The 23261-nt window shown below is 39.3% G+C and overlaps 1 protein-coding gene across 1 annotated transcript in view; it reads right to left on the bottom strand.

The window, feature by feature from the left end:
* Window positions 1-4718: 4718 nt before the first annotated feature.
* The window catches only part of PEX1 (peroxisomal biogenesis factor 1), a 47170-nt gene continuing 28627 nt past the window's right edge, over window positions 4719-23261 (bottom strand). The window contains exons 13-24 of the mRNA XM_007939816.1: window positions 22333-22487; window positions 19692-19881; window positions 19307-19473; window positions 17466-17600; window positions 15563-15627; window positions 12492-12634; window positions 12300-12403; window positions 10761-10937; window positions 9346-9576; window positions 7055-7252; window positions 6696-6826; window positions 4719-4803 (exon numbers count right to left, since the gene is read on the bottom strand). Of these exons, the coding sequence (XP_007938007.1) occupies window positions 4719-4803; window positions 6696-6826; window positions 7055-7252; window positions 9346-9576; window positions 10761-10937; window positions 12300-12403; window positions 12492-12634; window positions 15563-15627; window positions 17466-17600; window positions 19307-19473; window positions 19692-19881; window positions 22333-22487 (1781 nt within the window). The remainder of the gene's footprint in view (window positions 4804-6695; window positions 6827-7054; window positions 7253-9345; window positions 9577-10760; window positions 10938-12299; window positions 12404-12491; window positions 12635-15562; window positions 15628-17465; window positions 17601-19306; window positions 19474-19691; window positions 19882-22332; window positions 22488-23261) is intronic.

Here is a 23261-nt window from a genome sequence, read left to right as displayed (position 1 = left end):
TTGGACTGACTCATAAGGACCCCTCCTTGGGTTTCCGAGGGAGTATCACTACAGAAGTAGATTGCCCAATCTTCCTTCCCAGGAGTAGCTGGTGGGTTTGAACCGCCAGGCTTCTGATTCGCAGTCAAGTGCCTTAGGCACTACGCTACCAGAGCTCCCAATTGAAACACTAGAGTATGAGGATTTCAAATGGGTGAGCTGACCACCAGAGAGCTAAAAGAGAAAAACTCAGCTACATTTTCAGCTGGAGGCACAGGCTAAAAACCAGGGATTTGTTTGACAGCTAAAAGAATCTCTTGTCATTTGGAGTCACAAGGCGAAGAGCTGAAAATCAAATGCAGAGGTTGATCCCATGGGTTAACAGCTTACATTAGCTGTTGAATTCATAGCTGTGTCATGTTTCTTATGCAGAAGTTAAGGCACTGGTTGAGAAAGAGTAAGACCTTGCTAATTAGGATGGGGATAAGTGGGAGGATTTGAATTCCTCTGAGTCCCCATCCCAATTGAGCTCTCCTTGATAGTTAAGCAGACCCTATGTCCATCACCTGGAGACCCTGGAACACCTACCTCTATGGAAATCAATCTTGCAAGAGGAAGTTGGTCTTTGAATGCTGTGGTGGTTATATTTGTGTGTTAACTCGGCTGGGCCTGGTTGAGTGGCTGGGCAGCTGGATGTAGTATTCCCCATGATAAGGCTCGTAAACAGCTCCAAGGTGGAATCTACTGTGAGCAGCTAAGTGGTTGCCTTTGGGTATGTTGTCTGCTTTGCCTATAAGGAACAACTTGGGGAATGGTCTCCAGCTTATGGCACGAGTGGACCCTGCATATAGCCATGTCATTGTTCAGCAATCTGCCGACCTTAGGACTTACAATGGACTTGAATTAATGGCGAGCCATGTGGTTTGGTAACATCGGGACTGTGCCATTGCATTTGTCGACCTTGGGCTTGTTAGCCTCAGCAGCCAGGAGCTGCCAGAGTGAAAAGATGCCTCTGGCTTCAGTGGGCTGGGAGCAAGAGGCAGAGCTGAAGCCCAAGGTCGAGGGGCTTTCACACAGCCCCTAGAGCCTGGCACTTTGAACTTGGACTTAAAGCCTCCAAACTGTGAGAGAATAAACTCCTGTTTGTTAAGGCCATCCCATTTGTGGTATAGTTTTGTCGAAGTGGCACTAGGTAACCAAAACAAATGCCAACTCTCCTACTCATTGTCAAATCTCAACATGCCTCAGGGAACCAATAAAACATCAAAGCAGGAGAAGGCTTACACTAGAAAAGAGCCACATGTCTTGCTTTTTCATTCAAAATCTAAAGAACACTAGGAGGGAATGGATTATGTGTATGGATATTAGGCTAAGTAGGGAAGAACATAGTTAATGATTGGTCAAATTGAATTTATTAATGCACTTTTTTATTCAGTGTGCAAGTTTTAGCATCTGGGAATATTCTACTTGATTGCTCCAATTTGTCAAGAGGGAGAGATGTCAGTTGTAAAAAAATCTATGCTGATGCATGGGCAGCGGCTAATAATTTAACCAGATGATGAGAAATTTGTAAAGACAAAGTTGAAGAACTGGCCATCAAATGGTCTGGGAAAATTAATGGCCAGGGCTCTTGAAATGGGGCCAGATAGTGAAAATATTTGTGCTCTATGTGAATGCTCAGCTAAAAGCCCTCAGAGCTTTTAATAATTAGGAGGTCAAGATGACCAACCAGCCTTCTTCTCCAGCCAGCCCAGTTCTTGTTTAGTAGGTTCATGTACAAAGCGGCCAAGGTGGCAGGGATCAGGTGTCTATGCCAGAACTTCCCCTCACTGAAGCTTACCTGACTAGTTCTGTCTCCGGAGAGCCTACTGGTCATGAGCATTGACCAACCATGCAAAGCCAAACCCAGGGGAGACCAGCTAGGGGCAGGTGGATTACACTGACTTTCTTTTATTACAGAGGAGGCAGCAATTCATCCTTCCTAGAGGAGACCCAGGAGCTCTGCTGGCATGGTGCCAAAAGGCCCCTGACTGCTAACCAGAAGGCTGGCAGTTCAAACCCACCAGCCACTCCTCGGAAGGAAGCCTGGGCAATCACTTCGGAAGAGATACCACTTTGGAAAACCAAGGAGGGGTTGCTATGAGTCGGATCCAACTTGACAGTAGTGAGGTTTTTTTTTTTTTTAGAGGAGACCCATTCTGAAGTTGGATTTGCTTTGTCTGTCCTCCATACTTCTGGCCACACTTTTCATGGACTTACTAAATGTTTTTATATTGTTATGCTATCCCATAAGACTGCTGCTGCTCCCCGTCCCGCCCCAGGGGAATGAAGCTTTCCCACTGGAGGTTTATTCCCAGGGAAGGGTAGACTATAAGTTAAGGTAAGAATGCATACTGACTACAGGGAGATTGAGACTTTACATCCTCAGTGTTGGAATTCCCAGCTTTTTTCTTTGATTTGGGTGAAATTTTACATTCAACAGTTCATACACCTTTTGTTTTGTGACACTAATCCCCACAACGTAATAGCTCTCTTCCCACTTCCTCCCTGTGTCCTTCTTTCCTACGCATTCCTGCCTCCCTACCCTTCCCTCCCTGTGCACATGCTGCCCTTCTTATCTCCCGCGGTTGACTGTTCTAAGGAACGCATCTTCCTGGTGTAGTTGTTCAGCTCCTAGGCCTGTCTATTGTTTGGCTGAGAGTTAAGCCATAGGAGTGGGTTTGATTCCAGGCCCAAAGGATAAGACTGCTTCTAACCACAAAACTCACTTTATAGTGAAAAGAAAAAGCATGGCTACCTATGGAATCCACTGCACTTAGCACACACACCTATAATCCTGAAATGGCTGGCCTTTTGGAGGACAGCTCCTTGGGAGGTTGGGGTTCTGTTCTACAAGATGCAGCGTATCTAGTTCATGGTCTGAACCAGCGACAAGGGCCTGGGAACTAATAAGTGCAAGGGAAGACGAGGCTGCTCAGTCCTGCCTTTCCCTCGGATTCTGCACTTTGCTGATTCAGAGGTAACTGAGGGAACACAGCCAAGATTCCACCCACTTAGAAGGGGATGTTTATGATGTTGGCCAGTTAATCGAATCTAATGAGGGAGGACAGAGTTGCTGTGACAAAAGGGGGGATGGGAGAATTACGGATGGAACTTTGTGGACAACACTGGCCAAAGGTAATATTTAATAACAGACTTATGCAACCTTAGGCAGATCTACTAATGGCTCGGATACGTGGGAATAAAAGTTTAAACCATCCCACCTAGTAAACGTTGAAGTTGTCAAGGATTTCATTTCACTTGGATTCACAATCAATGGCCACAGAAGCAGCAGTCAAGAAATCAAATGATGTCATTGCATTGGACAAATCTGCTACAAAAGACCTCTTTGAAGTGTTAAAAAGCAAAGATGCCACTTTGAGGACGAAGGTGCATCTGATCCAAGCCATCGTATTTTCAATGACCTCATATGCATGCAAAAGCTGGGCAATGAATAAGGAAGATAGAACTGATGCCTCTGAATTACGGAGTTGGTGAAGAATACTGAATATAGCAGGGACTGCCAGAAGAACGAACAGATCGGTTTTGGAAGAAGAACAGCCAGAATGCTCCTTAGAAGTAAAAATGGCAGGATTCCATCGCATGTCCTTTGGACAGGAGTCCCTGGAGAAGGACATCATGCTTGGTGAAGTAGAAGGTCAATGAAAAAGAGGAAGACCCTCAAGGAGATGGATACACTGGCTGAAACAATGGGCTCAAACACGGCAACAACTGTGACAAAGGCACAGGGCTGGGCAGCACTGTGTCTGTTATACATAAGGTCCTTAAGAGTTGGAATCAACTCAACAGGACCTTATGTATAAGGACTAGGAAAGGACTCTAATGCCCTGAGGTGCTGGCTGAAGTCAGAGGAACACGGAAGTCAAAAATTCCAGCCACGGCCTCGTGCAGAACTTTTCTCATTGTGGAAATGACAATGATCACTGCCTGTGCGTCCTTCTTTGCTGCCTCATGTATTTACTGGGATATTTTAATTCACTTCCTTCTTTTTCCTTTCTTCTTACTCCATTACTTATACACAGTTTGTGTTGGTGGCAGATGACTTTACAGTTTTGTTCACAGATTAGAGAATCTCTAAATAAAATCATGATGGCACCACAACAGAAATGGGCATCACTCAAATATCCCGGACTTGGAGCTGGATATAGTTTGGCAGGAGATGTGCTCTCATTTCTGATAGCGGTAATAATGAAATTTATGTGAATTATATGTAAAAACTTCACTTTCTGACATAAGGACAACAGATAATATGATCTGTAAATAATAGGATATTTTATTTTCAAAATAGTCAAGAACTTGCTAAGCGTAAAACCTGTCAAATGCTAAAAAGATGTTGAATATGCAACTATCAGTGAGTTCCAAGAAATGTACTTAATTAGATACTGTATCATTTTTTCTTCAAAGGGGAAATAAATTAGTCATACCATTTGGTCATTATTATTTCATTTAAGATTTAATATAGATTTATAGGAAATAAAATACATAATCTGCTATAAATATCCCAATTTATTCTACACCATTAATTTCAAGTAATACTGATCATACATAATCACAGCATTTACCAATCTGTGATTTTATTAATTAACCTGATTTGTTAAATTAAAAAGAAATTTTACAGATACCATATTTACTGTTACAAGTCACCCCCCCCAAACAACAACAAAAATCAGAAATATATTTTATGCTAAAGTTACTTTCTGTCCAGGTCGAAACATTGTTCCACTTTGATTTTTTCTCTTCTTAGGATTTTGAAAATTTTCATACCTTTAAAAAAAAAAAAAAGCAAGTGAAAGAGAGAGATAATTATTATCTAATATATATACTTTAATTATAAAATATAATGGATAGTTTATAAACAGAATTATATTCTGAAAAACAAAAGGGAAACAGCAAACTGGAAAACCATTTGCAACAGAAATTAAAGAAAATTCTTACATATGCATAGTGCCTAAGGCACCTGACTGCTAACCAGAAGGCTGGTGGTTCAAACCCACCAGCCACTCCTTGGAAGGAAGATGGGGCAATCTACTTCCGTAGTGATACTGCCTCGGAAACCCAAGGAGGGGTCGCTATGAGTCGGGTCCGACTCGACAGCACATAACAACAACAACAACAAATAAATTTTCAAGCATGAGCAGCACCCCAACAGGAAAAACAGAAAGGGGAGTGAAGAGGCAAGTTAGAAAAGGTAAAATACAAATGGCAATGAATAATAAGAATTTAAAAATTGTAACCTCAATAGTTTCAATCAAAAAAGTGCAGTGTTTTAAATGAGATTTAATAGTTCTCCATTCAAACTGGCTGAGTTTAGAAAAAGGCTGTAACACTCAGAGTGTGGTAAAACTGGCACTCTCACATTCTGGGGTTGGAATAGATGTTGTACAATGTTTCTGAAAGGCAATTTGGCAACATGTTTCAAAAGTCTTAAAAAAGTGTATGTACCCTGTGATGCAACAATTCCATCTTTATCCCAGTGAAATAATTAAGCATGTGTGCAAACATTCAGCTGTAAGAATGATCATTATCACACTGTTTATAGAAGTGAAAACCTGGAAGCAACTTAAATATCTAAAAGTTGGAGACTGTGGCACAGGTGTCATCAGAATGACATGCAAAACGATCAAGTAGTCTCCTATTTAAAATGTCAGAGAAGTATGGGTGGGTGCTATATACCAGTACATACTGTGTGGTCTTATTTTAGCAAGAAAAAACAGATGTACACAAACAAATATGCTGAGTGAGGCAGTGGGATTAAGGAACATTTCTGTTTCCTTCTTTTTTCCTTATCTTTATTTTCTAATTTTTTCTGCAGTAAGCATTTATAATTTATATATGTGTGTACACACACACTCCTCCAAGGAGGGGTTCAATTGTGAAACTGAACAAGAGTTCCAACTTTTAAAGAGCAGGAATAAACATTCTTGAATCAAATTAAGCTGAGTCACTGAGCTAGACTGGTTCCAATCAACGACCCTCAGACTCCCGAGAGGCCACAGAGTCAATTCTAAGAGGCCTGTACATTCAACTATGTACCAACCATGGTCCACAGAATGAATACGTTTGAATATATTAAGTGTTCCTGAGATTAATAAAATTTAAAAAGCAAAACAGGATTTTTTTTTTTTTAATTTTATTTTGATTTGGGTGAAGATTTACAGAGTAAATTCACTTTTCATACAGCAGTTCACATATACTTTCTCTCATGTCATTGACCAAACTTTACAATGCAACAGCTCCCCTCCCACTTCCTCCCCATAGTTACCTCCTCCCAGTGTCCATCCCTCCATACTCTTCTGCGCCCTGAGCTGTCTCAACAGGAATTTTTTTAAAACAATTTTTAAAAACTATCAACTGGAATTATTTTGAGCTTCTAATTTTCCTCTTTCTCTAATTTCTTCAAAGAAATTAATATTAAATTAGTTAATTCTAAATAATTCAAATATCAAATGAATTGGTTAATGAAAATTCATTTTTAATTTTTGTACTCTGGAAGCTCTTAGGTGTTTAAATACACAGCCACTACATACATTTTCTGAATTGGTTTAAATATTTAAAATATTGTTCATTTTCAGCAAGAACTTTAATAAAAGTTTAAGAGAATGACTATGGAACTTGTAATAACATCAGTAACTTCCAAATCAGAACCTGTTACTTACAGCTCAGTGAAATTCTTCCAGTCATCTTCACTAATGGATGGCCTTGTATTACTTAATGCAGTCATTAAATGAGACTGACTAATAGCCAGACAGGTTTTGGTTGGTCTTGGTTGGTTAAGTGATTCATCCTCCTTTAATAAAAAAGCAAATGATAGGAAATGAACTTAGGGAAACAATGGAATAAAGAATCAAGTCCAAGATATTACTTCTTTTAGTTAGTTTCACATAACGGTATGACTAAAGCAGTATGTTAGAAATGTAGCCTGTTTATAAATCAAAGAAATATATATCACAAAAGGAATAAACAATTTTAAATTTTGAAAGTGTAAAAAATTATAAATGGGAAAAAAGCATCATACTCCACTTTGACTCTGGTATTTGCCCTTGATAATGTTGATCTCTGCCCTCAGCTGATCTCTTTGCTCTTGTGTAACTTCATGGTAGCCCTCTTGCGAAGCTGTCCCGAACACTCGAGGTTGTGAAAACAATTGATCTTTCCCAGGAACTCCAGGAAAGTCCTGAGTCATGGAGCTTGGTGCAGACAAGCACTGTGAGCTCTCCATGGATAAGTATAGTAATGAAAGAAGGGAGGAAAGGAAAACAGCAGGAGGAAAAGAAAGAGAAAAAAGTATATATTTACTAAAGATAAAACTAAAAATTTCAAATAATAAAGCCTTAACATAGGTAAGTTTACATTTTAGCTAACTGAAATTAAGGAAGTTTAATATTCTGTAAAAGTTCATCAATATCTGTGTTGTAGAACCACTACAGAAAAAACACAGCCATAACATGAGTTTTTAATTTTTATACTTTGTTATTAAATCCACTACACTAATGCTCCAGGGATAGGTTCCAAATGATCCTTACACTTACTTTTCAGCAGAGTTACACTAAGGTCTTGGGACATTTTAGATAGAAGTTAAGAAACAGAAAACAGAATTCTGCAACAATTGGTCTCTACCCATTCTGAGAAAAGCAGAGTGAAGAAAACTAAAGATCCAAGGAAAATAATTACTATCCTCCATGACCACGAGACCAGAAGAACTAGATGGTACCTGGCTATCACTGCTGCTTGCTCTGAAAGGGATCACAATAGAAGGTCCTGGGTAAACTCAAAACCATAGAAAGACCAGGCTTACTGGTCTGATAGGGACTGGAGGAACCCCAGAGACTACGCTCTCAGACACCCTTCAATCCTGACCTTATCCCCACAGCCCAGCTTTCAGCCAAACAATAGATAGGCCCATAAGGTGAACAACAGCAAGAGGGATATAAACACGTCTTAGAACAATCAACTGTAGAGGATCAAAAGGGCAGCATTTGCCCAGAGATAAAGCTCAGAAGGCAGGAAGAGAGAGGAAAGAAGGACAAATGGAAATGGTGAACACAGGGAGGACGTGGGAAGAGTTGGGTTACACTGTGGGGACAGTGATCAATGTCACAGAACAAAATGTGCATGAATTATTGAATGGAAAACCAAATTTTACCCAAATTTTTACCCAAATCACAGTAAAAAGTTAAAAAAAAAAAAGAATCTAAAACTGGAATTATAACAACAGTTTACTTACTGTTCTTGGAAATAAAAATGGGTCATTTTTATATTTTTAAAAACCTAAATTTATAAAAAACAAGTAAAATATAACTAAATATGTATGTGAAAATGTTATGAGCACTAATAAAGCAATAGTTAGTTGCTGTTAATTTTTTTGGGACATGTGTTCAAAGTTATTGCAATTAAATAGAAAAATAATAATATTGCCCATATTTAATTAAAACATTTTTCCTTATTGATGTGTTATTACTATTGATAACTTTTTCCACTGTAGTTATACTTTCTCTGAAAAGTATTAAAAATAGCTAACATTTTGATAAGAATTTCTGGTATTATTTTACCAAATTTCTCATTATCCTTAACTGTCCTATGACAACAGAACTTTTAAGTTCAATGTAATGTGGATCTGCTACTAAGGATGTTTTATAACCACTAGTGAAGAGAGACAAATCTGAAAGAAACCAAACAGTGATCTTGAATTTTTGTTACTTTGGTTCTCCCTTGCTGCCAGCCCTGCCTTGAAGTTCTGAATAATCCAACCCACTGCTATCAAGTCGATTCCAACTCATAGCAACCCTTTAGGATGGTAGCGTAATGCCTAAGGCATTTGACTGCTAACCAGAAGGCTGGCAGCTCAACCCACCAGCCACTCCTCGGAAGGAAGATGGGGCAATCTACTTCTGTAGTGATACCGCCTGGGAAACCCAAGGAGGGGTTGCTATGAGTCAGATCCAACTCAATGGCAGTGAGTTTGGTTTTGGTTTTAGGACAAAGTAGAACTTCCCTGTAGGGTTTCCAAGGCTATAAATCTTTGTGGAAGCAGACTGCCTGATCTTTCTCCTGTGGAGCAGCTGGCGGGTTCAAACCACTGACCTCATGGTTAGCAACATTTTAGTTATGCTTTAACCACTATGCCACCAGAGTTCCAAAAGTTCTGAATAGGGAATGAATATTATTACTAGTTAGTATAGAAAAATAAGACTATTTTCCTGAAGAACCAACCAACCAGAAAGAACATGTGGGGCTGGTTAGAAGACAGATCACTGTCCATCTTTACACCAACATAGGGCTTTATATAATGATGACTGCACAAGATACCAAATCAGAAGAGGTTCCATTTCCAAGTTCTGATTCATAAGAGCTTCCAAAGTAGAGCCGGTACATATTGAACTGTGACTCATCTGGAAGTCTCTCAGACGTCTCTAGAGAAACAAGGGACCGCTCTAAACCACATTCTCCATCTCCAGCTGAGTCATCAGAGCCGCTGCTGTGGTTAAGGACGACCATTGAAGAAAGACTCAGGTCACTATCAGAGCTGGAACCTCCATCCTAGAACATACAAAAAGGCAACCAGGTAAAGCGCAGACTAATCCATAACTCAGAAATAAACAACATAGACAGCATTCCAATAAAGCAATACAAAGAAACTCAAGGCATTGTTCAAAAATATTATTCTCTAGTGGTACTGAGGCATATAATAAGATTTTAACTTGAAAATGGGGAAAAAAAAAAAAAAAGACTGTGTAGATAATTTGCCAATCATCCCTCACATCCCTGAGCTATGAGTCAGACCTCTGGATTTTACTTTTATGTTATCGCAGTTTTACCACTCTTATTTTCCTACTCTGAAATCATGAATCACCCATATCAATAACATTTAACATGAAAGAGTGCTTTACAGATATACACTTTTTCTAGTAATGAAAGTTATAGAAGAGAACCTCAATGGCTTGACAAAATAAATAACAAAAACTTGTCATGTTTGATTCAGTAGCTTTAGACTGTGCAAGAATCGTCAGCAAAAGGGGAGTGCATGGAAAAACCCTTCCTAGAAAATGACGTGGTAAAGTCCATAGGCAGATTCTATAAGATAAATCTGTAACAACCATTGTTATACTGGGAAATGGTACATCAAGGAATGATGGAGATAAGGACATAGAAGCCACGTAGAAGGGGCTTCAATTGGCCATATCTAAGCATCAAAGTAAATAACATTCACAGTGACCCCTCCTTGGGTTTCCAAGGCGGTATCTCACAGAAGTAGATTGCCTAGTCTTTCTTCTGAGGAGTGGCTGGTGGGTTTGAACGGCCAGCCTTCTGGTTAGCAGTCAGATGCCTTAGGCACTATGCCACCAGAGCTCCCTAAAGTAAATAACATATATAATTATTTTTTAACAAGCAAAGTACAAACCAAAAATCTCAATTATATTTCTGTTTATATTATCTAAGACATAATATTCCAATTTAAATAATATTCTTCCACACACCAACACAGTTTTGTCCATATTTAGGTCATAATGTTAGAGAAACAGACACTACACTCTTCGTAATTACAAAGTCTCTGCAAAACCAATACTACAGCTGTGGAAAATTCAACTGAAGGTAAATTTAACATTTTATACCCTTTTAACAAAGTTATTAAAAAATAGCATTTTTTAAGGTTGAAATTTTGACATTAAACTATTCTTGTCCATCATAAAGGGTCACAGAAACTACCTTCTCATGGAACTTACTTGGTGTCCACATGAGAGCAGCCTTCCATGTAAGGCCTCTAACTGGGCATTGTAGAGTAATGCTTTCAGGTCAGCGCCAGTAAAGGAGTCGGTTACTGATGCCACATGCTGAAGGTCTACATCGTCTGCCAGAGGTAGAGAGTCACTGAGAACATTTAAAATTTCAAGACGTGACACCTGAAGGAAGAAAAACTGCTTTAACAGATAAAAAATAAAATTAAATATTATCTTAAACTGTGTGTCTTAAGATTTTTCAAAAATTAACTTTATATATTGTTTTGGTTACCTAGTGCCGCTCTAACAGAAATATACCACAAATAGGAAGGCTTTAACAAACAGGAGTTTATTCTCTTAGAGTTTTGGAGGCTAGAAGTCTGAGTTCCAAGTGCCAGGCTCTAGGGGCTGGGTGAAAGCCCCTCAACCTTGGGCTTCAGCTCTGCATCCTGTTCCTGGCCCACTGAAGCTGGAGGCTTTTCTTTAGTCAGACAGCTGCTACCTACTGAGACTGATGAACCGAAGGTTGACAAGTAAAAAGGCACAGTCCCAATGTTACCAAACAACATGGCAGGCCACTAATTCAAGTCCAGAAAAAGTTCCAAGATTGGAAGGGCATGGCAGGCTGCTGAACAACGCCTCAGCAATATGCAGGGTTCAAGCACGCCAAAAAGCTGGAGACTTTCCTCAAAGTTGCTTCTTCTATACTGGAAGCAGCCCACATCCCTAAAGCAGCTACTCGGCTGCTCCATTAGATTCCACCATGGAGTTAATTGCCAATCTCACCTTGGGGAATAACTACATCCAGCTGCCCAGCCCCTCAACCAGGCCCAGCCAAGATGACAAACAAACTTAACTACCACATATATCTAATAAGCTTTAACAAGTAAGGTGAGAAATGTACTCCCAGTCTACTCTCTATCTTCCTTGGGACATATTCCTTAACAGAAGGAACACAGGTAAGAAAATAAATGAAAGTCAACAGTCTTAACTCTTCAGTATAAAACATGTCTTATTCAGACAGTGCTTATTTTCTAGACTTGGGCAAGTGTGCCAGGCAAGTTTTCAAAAGGAAAATTAAACTAATTTAAAGAACAGCTACATGTGACACACATTCAGGAATTACATACTTTGGATATTTATATACCTATTTGTTCTTACACTCATTTATTCATTAGTTCCACATCTGAGAACAAGATGTAATAACACAGGACCAAGAGCTGAAAAAGCCTCTTGCTCTGCAACCTGCTTACATGCTCACTATTCATGTTTGGTTATGCATCAGTTTTCTGACAAGACACTGGGGTGAGTGATCTTGGAGGACAGGGAATGCAGACATGCAATACTACGTGGCTGGGCCATTTCCAAAGGCAGGCTTTGCATCTAATTCAGAATCTTTTTATGCTGTTAACCAACAGAGGCCAAGGCCCATGCCTACAAAAGCTGGTCTTCTAAGGACAATTGCTATTACCTGGCAGAAGTCAAGTTCACAAGGAAAATGTGTAGCATTTGTTGGGTTTTGGATGCTAAATATGAGATTTTCACCTGATCAGGAGGAGGGCAGTATACACATTTGTCTAGTCGACCAGGCCTAAGCAGGGCTGGGTCAATCAAGTCAGGGCGACTAGTAGCAGCCACTACATAAACACCTGAGGAAAAAAACAAAACAAAACTGTTTTTGCTAAAATCAGGTAAAACTGTGTTATAACAAAATACTTGTAGGTTTACAATTATTACCCTGTAAGCCTTCTACTCCATCCAACTGAGTCAGCAACTGGTTAACCACTCGGTCTGTAACGCCTGTATTATCATGACCTCTTCGAGGAGCAATGGATTCAAATTCATCAAAGAAAAGAATGCAGGGCTTTGCAGCCTGTGCTCTGGGGAATATAAACAAACGCAGTTGGAATAGGGCTTCAGAGCCTGCAAAGGGATTTCAAATTATGTGTGTGTGTGTGTAATAAAAATCTTCACAACAAACCCTTAAAGAAAGTAAGGCATACAGTATTATTCTCATTTTTAGTAAACTGGGTCTTAGAGCAGGAGATTTGCCATTATTCCACGCCTTCTGGATAGAAATTAAAAACACACACACACACACACACACAGGAAAAAACAAACCTGAACCACAGCTATAGACATATCCAAAGTAAAATGAGCTTACAAGATTGTAAACAGGGAACCAGAGACATCAATTGGCAAGTGAAGACAACTACAAACAAAAAGAGGGAAAAGGCTGTGTAGTTACAGAACTTCTAAATGGTGAGGAAGTTAAGAGAGTTGCAAGATAGAATGGACTGTTGTAACAAGTTCTGTACCTCACACCATACACAAAAACGAACTCCAGATGGGTTAAAGACTTAAATGTGAAACCTAAAACCATGCAGTTCCTCCAGGAAAATCTAGGGGCAAATTTAAGGGCCCTAATATATGGCATAAATAGACTGTACAATAGCCAAAAGATGGAAACAACCTAGGTGTCCATCAACTGAGGAATGGATAACCAAACTATGGTACATACACACACAATGGAATACTACGCAACGCTAAAGAATAATGTAGAATCTGCAAAACAGTGCATGATGTGGATGAACTTGGAGGACATTGTGCTGAGTAAAATAAGTCAATCACAAAAGGACAAATACTGTATTAGTCCGTTATTGTAAAAGTTAAGGAAAGGTTTATCTATAGAAGGAAATTTTCTTTGTTGCTTACCAGGGGTGGGAGGGGAGGGGAGGGAATGCTGTTATACAGATAGAGATAAGTATTGATTTGGGTGAAGAGAAGGGCAATGTACCAAATGTGAGTGATCAATACGGCATCATTGAGGATGAGAAAGACATAGAGAGGTACATGGGAGGTACAGACAACAAATATGAACCCTTTTGCACATACAGTACTGCGTTGTCAGTGAAGGCAAGCATGGGTGTATGGGTGGATAGATGGGTGGACAGGCTGAACGATTAGGTGTGTCTATGAAATGGGGAGTGTATCCAGGAACATATATAGGGTTGGCAGACAATTCCTATAAGTTTATGTGAATGATCAGAATTCCCAGGTGTATAGTAGAGTTGCCTGCTAACCAGACGGCTGGTGGTTCAAACCCACCAGCCACTCCTCGGAAGGAAGGTTGGGCAATCCTACTTCCGTAGTGATACTGCCTCGGAAACCCAAGGAGGGGTCGCTATGAGTCGGGGCCGACTCGATGGCACATAACAACAACAACAACAACAACATAGTAGAGTTGACAAGGGGAAGGCTGTGGTCACTGCTTGGTCACAGCCAGCTACCCAGAGGGACCGAGTAGTTGAATCTGTGGACTTGGGACCATAGTTGCAGGGGACATCAAGCTCAAGTGGCATAACATACTATATAAAACATTGTTCCACTTCCTACTTTGGTGAGTAGTGACTGGGATCTTAAAAGCTAGCAAGCTGCCATCTAGATGCAACAATGGGTCTCTCCTCGTCCAGAGCAAAGAAGAATGAACCAAAATTCATGGAAACAATTAGTCCTAGCGACTGGTATACCATCTGATCTTCAGCCTACACAACTATGAGACCAGAAGAACTAGATGGTGCCTGGCTACCACTGTCATCCACTTGGAAGGTGATCTATGTAGGAGATCCTTGATAGAGAGGGAGAACAATGTGGAACAAAACTCAAAATCATTTGGAGAAAAAAAAAAAAAAAGGTGGGGGGACCAGGTTTGCTGGTCCAATAGAGCCTGGTGGAACCATTGAGACTATGGCCCCTAGCTGCCCTTCAGGTCTGGAATTGTGGTTTCCAGCCAAACAGAAGACAGGCATATGAGTTGAACATTTACCTGAGGTAGATACACTCCTTGGAGAGAACAATCATTGAGAAAGAAGGGCTGCTTATGCACAGGGAGACAGCTCAGGGGGCAGGAGTCCATGGAAGGATGGACACTGGGAAGAGGTAACTATGGGGAGGAAGTGGGAAGGGAGCTGTTGCATTGTGGTAAACTGTGGTCAATGTCATGAGACAAAGGATATGTAAACTGCTGTATGGAAAGTGAATTTGCTCTGTAAATCTTCACCCAAATCACAATTAAAAAAAAAAAAAAATCAAACCTGTTGTCATGGAGTTGCTTCCTACTCAACGAGACTCTACAGGAAAGAGAACTGCCCTTTAGGGTTTCCAAGGCTATAATCTTTATGGAAGCAGACTGCCACATCTTTATCCTGCAGAATGGCTGGTAAGTTTGAACTGCCAACCTTCCCGTTAGCAGTTGAGTACTTTAACAACTGCACTACCAGGGATCCTTCTGGATAGAACAGCAGGGACTAAAACAAAAACCTGAAACTTTTTGACTAATAACTCAGTATACTTGTACCACCATACCACTCTTATTCTAAACCCTTAATTATAATTAGCACTTTTCCTGCACATTAACACAATTCCTAATTCTGTGCTATTCCTGTTGTTAAATCATGTTACGTGAGCAATTGTAAGATTCTCTGTCCATTTCATACTTTTCTAACTTTTTTTCATTTGTCTGAGGTTCCTTTAAGTAACCACTTATAATTCTGCTTTTGGCATTTCAGGAATATTTGTACTGCAGCTATAAAATCAAATAATTTCCAAAATTTAACATCTAAAATATTTTACACTGAAGTAGTAACTGGTGAAACAGAGAATCTTTGTTCTCTAGTTTATTAATAATTCACATAAATCATAGGTTTTGAACGTCAGTTCTTCAAAGAACAAGATTAAGACCAAAAAGCATCAACTGATCAAGAATAATGATGTCATTTACTTTTACATAAAATTCATAGGGAACCTACCTAATAAAAATATCACGAACAGCTTGTTCACTTGCTCCAATATATTTACTGAGTAACTCTGGCCCCTATGAGGTAGAATAAAACAAAATTAGAATTGAGATAAAGTTATTTAAAAGTGAAATATAATTTTTTTATGCCTAGGTCTAAATTCAGTCATGGAAAAATTTTAATATGACTAAGTGGATGTATCTTAAATATATTTTTAAAATCCATGCAATGGGACAAATATTATATATTTGGTATTTCGTCTGCCTGGAACACTTGTCCCTAGATATTCTCAAAGCTTGTTCCTTCATTTAATTTAGATTCTTGCAAAATGCTACCTCCTCAGACAGGCCTTGCTTGACGACCCCAACTATGACCCACTCTAGTTATTCAGCACCTCCATATCTCACTTTCCTTCCCACATAGCACTTACTACCACTGACATTATATGTTATATGTTCATCTGTTCACTGCCTCTCTCCCCAGTAGAATGTAAGTTCCAAAAAGGCAGTTTGTTCCCTGTCGAATCCTCAGGGATTCACACAGTACCTATCACATAATAAGTACCCGATAATTGTTTGTTTAATGAAGTAATGAATGTTTTAAAAAGGGAAAAAGTCCCACTTATCTCAAACTTTTGGAGACTCGAAAAAAAAGAAAAAAAAAAGTAAAGAGACCTGCATAACTTTGATTGCCATCTTCTACACTAATCTATTTATACAGGAGTTGAAGAATATTTCTTAAAAGTCAGTAGAAAGTACTTTCAAAGCACTCTCCACTACACAAAGCAAAATTAGTCATGAGAATAGTCTTTCATGAAACTGGGAAGCATTTTTGAAAAAAAAAAAATCCTTCTGAATCTGAATAGGCCTCAGTGGTTTCTATCTCCTAAAGACCAAACGTAACCAAAACAGAGAATTTCTAATACTGAGCCACCCACCCACCTATTCATGCACTAGCATTTAACTAAACTTCCTCAGCACAGTCAGAGAACTAGAGGATGGGAGGACAGAACAAGGCAACACACTCCTGTCACTCAAGAACCCCAGTCTCTGCCGCACGCCTCCTAGAACCCACCCCGACCCACCAAGATGTAATCAGCTCTCTGCTCAAACCTTTCCATTGTGAACTCATCCCAAATTGTGATGTGAAGACTTACTAAAGGTGTCTTTCCTAGTGGGACAACCTAAATTCACAGCATTAATCTCGGAAATTCTGTGTGTAAAAAACAAAAGTGAAACTACATTCTATTGATAAGCATAAAAAGAAGAGTGTGGTCGTGGTTACCCGGAGATCCAGAGAAAGGAAGGCAGGAAAAATAAAAAGCAGTACTGCTCCCCAGGATGACCAGGGCACAAAAATCACGTGGTAAAAAGAAGACAGGTATGACCTAATTGCCGACTGCTAAACTGCCTTTTAGATTCTGTATCAGTTTTGAAAAAGGCTAGATGTACACGATGCCTCGGCTTGGAATCTAATCACCCTTTGGTCAGCTAATACTGCTGAGGGCTTGAAACTACACAGCTAAGACACTGAACCCCACACCATGATGACTGACACACCAGGGGTGGACTAGGAGGCCAAATCACTATACTCACCTCATACCTGAAAAAAGTGAGACCTAGCGTGACCCAACCAAGGTGACACGCAGCCAACAAGTAACAACAAGTAATAAAACGCCAGCTGCTTGCCTCTAGTTGCCTAGGTTCTCTCCCATTACAGTTATAGCTTGATTTTATCTGAATATTTATGTATATTTCTATTTGCAATGCATGAAGGTTTGCCTTCAGCAAGGACATAATAAACCCTAAAGAGATGTGGCCCATTACTCAATTTCCTACACAGCTTTAATAGCTGCAGCCATGGTTTCCAAATATGAGACTAACCAACAATCCAGAAAGATAAATGTGCAGCGTACCTTAACACTGATAAAATTCATTCTACTCTCTCGCGCAATGACCCCAGCTAGTAAGGTTTTTCCTGTTCCAGGAGGACCATACAACAGTATACCTGTTCTCTGTCGTATGGGCAAGTTTGCAAACAATTCTGGGTACTGAAAAATACAAAAAAAATGATAAAGAATTCAAGTCCTAAACAGAAATGACTTGGCAGCAGCTAAAGATCAAAGTATAGAAAAAAATATCCACCTTTTAATATTAATAGCACAATGATAAACCCACTGCCATCACGTTGATTCCAACCCATAATGACCCTATAGACAGAGTAGAACTGATCCACATGGTGTCCATGGCAGTAAATCTTTATGGAAGCAGACTGTCTCATCTTTCTCCTGCAGAGTGGCTGGTGAGTTCAAACCATTGACTTTTTGGTTAGCAGCTGAATGCTTTAACCACTGCACCAGTACAATGATAGTAAATAACATTCCTGCCAAAAATAATAAATTAACTCAAAGGTGCTATCATGTAATTTTTCCAGTTGCTACTTGACAGGAATATAAATAAACAAGGACCATGGAAAACAGGTTATATAACATGCATAAAATTGCATCAAACCTTTTTTTTTTTAACATTAGAAAAGTACTACTTTAAGAAAATTAAAGCAATCTTATAGAAAGCATACTTCCTTCTACTTGTATTGTCTCACTGGGCAAATTACGACAGCAATGTATATTCAAATATATTCACTCAGAGAGAAAATAATAATAGAGAAGAATCTAAAATGATTATAGAAAATAAAATCTCCCAAGAGTCTCCACGCTGAATAACTGAGTTATTGTTTATAAATTACCTTCTAAATCACCAATGCTCAGAAAGAAAGAAAAATTTTTGAACACGTGGTCAAACATCAGGCTACTGTCAGTATCCTGGCCTCCTCTATTAGGTATGCCCATATAATTCCACTTGTGGTCAAAATGCTAACCTCATCTCTATTTCTGTTCTAGTTTGAAACAGGCCCCAAAGTCAGCAGTTCAGCATATGGTCTCCATGTATCTAGATACTCATGGTTGGTGCCCAGACTCTGCATTTGGGGTCATTATCTCCCCACATTTGCAGGTTCATGTTCTCTCAAACAGGCTTTAACCCACAGTCCTGGGCTGCACTTAGTATGGCTCCAGCCCCAGTGGCCATAAATTGTCAGAACTCACTATCCAGTTACATGTAACCCAAGGTCCTCACTCGCCCATTCCTTATCTCTCTGAATGGATCCCTTATCTCATGCAGTGATTCTCATCTCCCAGATCTCTGATCCAACCACACTACCTCCTAGACACGTCTGTCTAATCTTCTGAAGAACAGTCCACATCTGCCACCTTGATCCTGCTATCTGCCTGGTCTATACTGCCTTTCCAGAACTCTCCCACAGAGTCTACAGATCTAGCTGAGTCCATGAATCCTATGGACCTGGCTGAATCTTCCACCTCCCAGTTTATTCCTATGTTTCTGTTCACGTCCCAGCTGACAGTGCATTTTGCTTTTGTATGATCTGAATGATACAAGCAAAACAGAAGATTTAGGAACTATACACCAATTGTATTTACTAGAAACGTCACCTTAGATTTCCTTATAAGTCTTTACAGGCAATGAGTATATCAATTACTTTCTAAATCTGTTAGAGTACCCCTAAAATAGTGCTGGGTATTTATTTGGTAACACAAAGTTAATATTTGTTGAATCAAAATGAAATTGAACAAACCAAACAACACAAAAAAAGCCAGTGCCAATGAGTCAGTGATTCTCTAGGGAGCTAAGAACTTGGTTTTTTGGAGTGTGGGTATGTGTGTATTTTTTTTAAAAGCACCTTGGCTGGTAACTGGATAGTATCCATGAGTATCTGCCGAACTTCATGTAATCCACCAATCTTATCCCAGCCCAGGTCTCTAGGTTTATGCAGGTTTATATTTCGCAGAGATGCAGGAGTAAATCCGTGGAGAGCTTTTTGGAAGTCCAATGTTGTTAAAACTATATCTGTCCAAAAATAAACAACACTTATTTTGGTAGACATACCAAACATACAAATTTTCAAGATACACCACCACCTTAGCTGGAGATGCCAATTTTTACTCAAGTAACTGCTTATTGAAATGGAATGGGCCAGTATAATTATACTTCTTAACAAAAGAAAGAAGATCTCAAGTTTGAATACTGATAGATTCCCGAGTTTGAATTTTGATAGTAAAACATACCTTCTTTGGTGGATATAGTCTGAAGAGAGAGACGAGAATGTATGGCTCGATCCACAAGCACAGTAAAATCTCGAGCTACAAACCCTTCCGTTTCTTTAGCTATAAAGTATAAGTCAAGATCAGTAAACTTGTTCATATCACAGGCCAGTTTATTTTTTATTACATTATGTAGAATTTCACATCTTTGCTCCTAAAGAAAAAAACATAAAGTTAAAATTTTTAATTTTATCCATGTATAAATTTTGGAATATACATTTTGAGAAAAGTCAGGCTGATAATCTATCGTGGCAGCAAGCAGGTTGGTGGTTGTCTGAGGATAGACTGGGGGAGGGACCACAAAGGAGCACTAGGATACTTCTGGAAGTGATGGAAATGTTACCTAACTGTGGTGATGGTTTCATGGCATGTACATATGTCAAAACTGACCAAACTGTGCATTTAAAATATGTGAGTTGGTTGTAAATCAATTAAACCTGAATAAAGTTGTAAAAAAATCAGATTGATATGCTTGCCATTTCTTTCTCTAAAATGTAGTTTTAGTAACATATGGGTACCTTTTAGATTTTTTTTTTAAATTGTTGTTGTTTCTATATAAAAACTTATTCAATGGCCAATATCACTACCATTCAGCTATGTTTAATAACAGGTGCAATACTTTTGTTCTTCAATAACATCTAATTAGCACAGGGTTTGATTATTTAGGATAGACTCCAGGTGAGAATTTTAAATAAGAATCTGAAACATGCTTGCCAGTTCTGGACCCCACTTCTTTGAGCTCAGTGCCCCTAAAATCATTATGAACATCAGTCCCCAAAGGTGACTATGGGTCACATATGTTAGTGAACAAAATGTTGAATTTATCAATTTTTACAAAGATATCTTACTGCATTTTTCATGAAGGATAAATACTGTTACACACCCATATTCACTACAGCATTATTCACAGAAGCAAAAACATGCAAACAACCTCAGTGTTTCCTCAATGGACGAATGGATAAACACACTGTGGTACATACACACAATGGAATACTATGCAATGTTGAAGAAGAACAATGAATCTGTGAAACATCTTACAACATGGGTGAACCTGGAGGACATTATACTTAGTGAAATAAAATCACAAAAGAACAAATACTGTATGAGTCCGCCATCATAAAAAGTCAAAACCAAGGCTTACACACAGAAATATTCTTTGATGGTTACCAGAGATGGGAGGGGCTAGAAGGGAAAGTCACTAACTAGATAGTAGACACACATTATCTTGGGGAAGGGAAAAGTATATACAATCTGAGGGAAGCCAGCCAGCACAACATAACCAAGGCAAAGGAAGACACAGACAAGTACACAGGAGTAAAAGGCAACAATGGTAAATACTAGTACGCATAAAATCCTGCAACAGTGATAACAAATGTAACATATGACTGGACATACAGGTAGGTAGGTAAGCTGAACAGGGGTGGGAAGGTGTATGGGAGTACACTCATGTGCCTATATAGTTCCACCTAGTTTCCCCATTTTCGTTCGCCCAATTTTTCTGCCTATATATTCAACCATACAGGGTTGGCAGCAGATATTCCTACTTATATAGTTGAAAATGCTGCAAATATACCAATGTATATAACAGAGCACATGGCGGCACAGTCATGAAAACCTCTTAGCTGTGACCAAACACCTCCCAGGACAGAGATTCTTGGCTTGAGGGCTGCGACCACAGTCTTGCACATCCAGGTCAAATGGCATAACAAACATAAAGCCAATGTTCTACATCCTGCTTTGGTGAGCAGTGACTAGGGTCTTAAAAGCTTGAGACTGGCCATCTCAGTTACAACTAATGGTCTCTTTCTGTCCAAATCAAAGAAGAGTGAAGAAAACCAAAGACTCAAAGAAACAGTCTGTCTAAAGGACTAACAGACCCCATGGACCTCAGCTTCCACAAGCACGAGACCAGAAGAGGTAGACGCGCCCTCGTTACCACCAGAGAATGCTTTGACCAGGGCCACAGAGTGGGAGAGAGGGGTGGAACAAAACTGAAATTCATAAAAAAGACCAGACTCACTGGTTTCAAACAGAGACTGTTGGAACCCCTGAGACGATGGCCCTTAGACACCATTCTAATTCAGAACTGAAGCCGCTCCCAGAGATCACCTTTCAGCCAACTACAGAACAGGCCTGAACAAGAACACCGAGAGGGACCTGCTCCGCAGAACAATCAACTGTAAGAGACCAAAAGGGCCATGTTTGCCCCAAAGCAAAGCTAAGACAGGAAGGGGCAGAAAAATGGGGTGAATGAAAATGGGAAACTAAGGTGGAAATGGGGAGAGTGCTGACACATTGTGGGAACTGCAACCAATGTCACAATCTGAATGGGAAACTAATTTGCCCATAAAATTTTCACCTAAACCACAATAAAATATTGAAAATACTTTTTTGGAAAAGCCACTTCCTGCGAAGTGCCTAGTAACATTTCTGAGTTATAAATTATAATTGTACACCTAGCACAAAATGCATTGAATGCTGATTTTCAAATATCCTTAAGATCATTAACACAGTCATAAATTTAAAGGCATATGCTACACATAAAACATAATAATGATTTCAGTAATGGGACATGTTCCAGCCACCTTCCTGAGTACCGTATTACCTGATTAGGAGGATGAACGTGTTGGAAGCACTGAAAGATGTGAGTTCCCTGGGCAGAAACAAGTAAAGGATGTAGAGAATGTTGAGACTGGCTCGTGGCAATCAGTGCAACCAAGCTTCCCATGGAGATAAATTCTTTTACCATATTGTTCAGTGCTAAAATGAAACAGTATTTCTTTATTAGTATAATGTAGAGCTTAGGAAACACAAACAGTAACTTTAAATGACATATTGATTAAAAATTATGATAATCTAAAGTTGAGCTTTAAGGTACAATATGAACAGTATGGCTCTTGCATACCTTTTAAAATTTAATTTCTTCGTCCAATCACTGATTTACCTACAGATAACCTAATATGGGCCAAGTTCCAACCAATCCAGTGAATGTGCAGGAGACACTATAAACGCAAGTCTGTACACCCAGATGCAGCTAGTGAAACTCCCTCACTCCTAGATATTATAAGCACGTGAATGAATAGTAAAGAGGGGTCTCTGATAGGAGAATATTACAGACAAGTGATATGAATATTATAGATGAGCGGTAACTCTCCATATTATGTTCTGTTTATTAAGCAAAATACAGCTCATACTCCTATGACTTCATGAACAATCTCTTTCCACCCCCAGGTCTTCCAAGGTTTGGTTGGTCTGAAGAGGTCAGAAATGAAATGGTATTATTAATGTAGATCTGTTTCAGATCTAGAAATTTCTGGCAATCCCTTAAGCACTAGGTTAATAAGTCTTGCAGATATGGGACTCAAAATTTGTGGTTAATGTTAGTTGATAATAAACCCAAGGCACCAGGGTTGCATCTACTATTTCAGCTCTCAAGAACCATGTGGCACAAAGAAAAATTATAAACCTTCACATCACAATAGAAAAGAGGACAAGCACAAATACTCAGCATATACTAAAACAACAGCAACAACG

Source organism: Orycteropus afer, unplaced genomic scaffold (genome assembly GCF_000298275.1).
Source record: "Orycteropus afer afer isolate SDZICR_OR568_19922 unplaced genomic scaffold, OryAfe1.0 scaffold00063, whole genome shotgun sequence".
NCBI lineage: Eukaryota > Metazoa > Chordata > Mammalia > Tubulidentata > Orycteropodidae > Orycteropus > Orycteropus afer.
The sequence above is the reverse complement of the archived record's forward strand: the minus strand, read 5'-3'. Positions and strand labels throughout refer to the sequence as shown.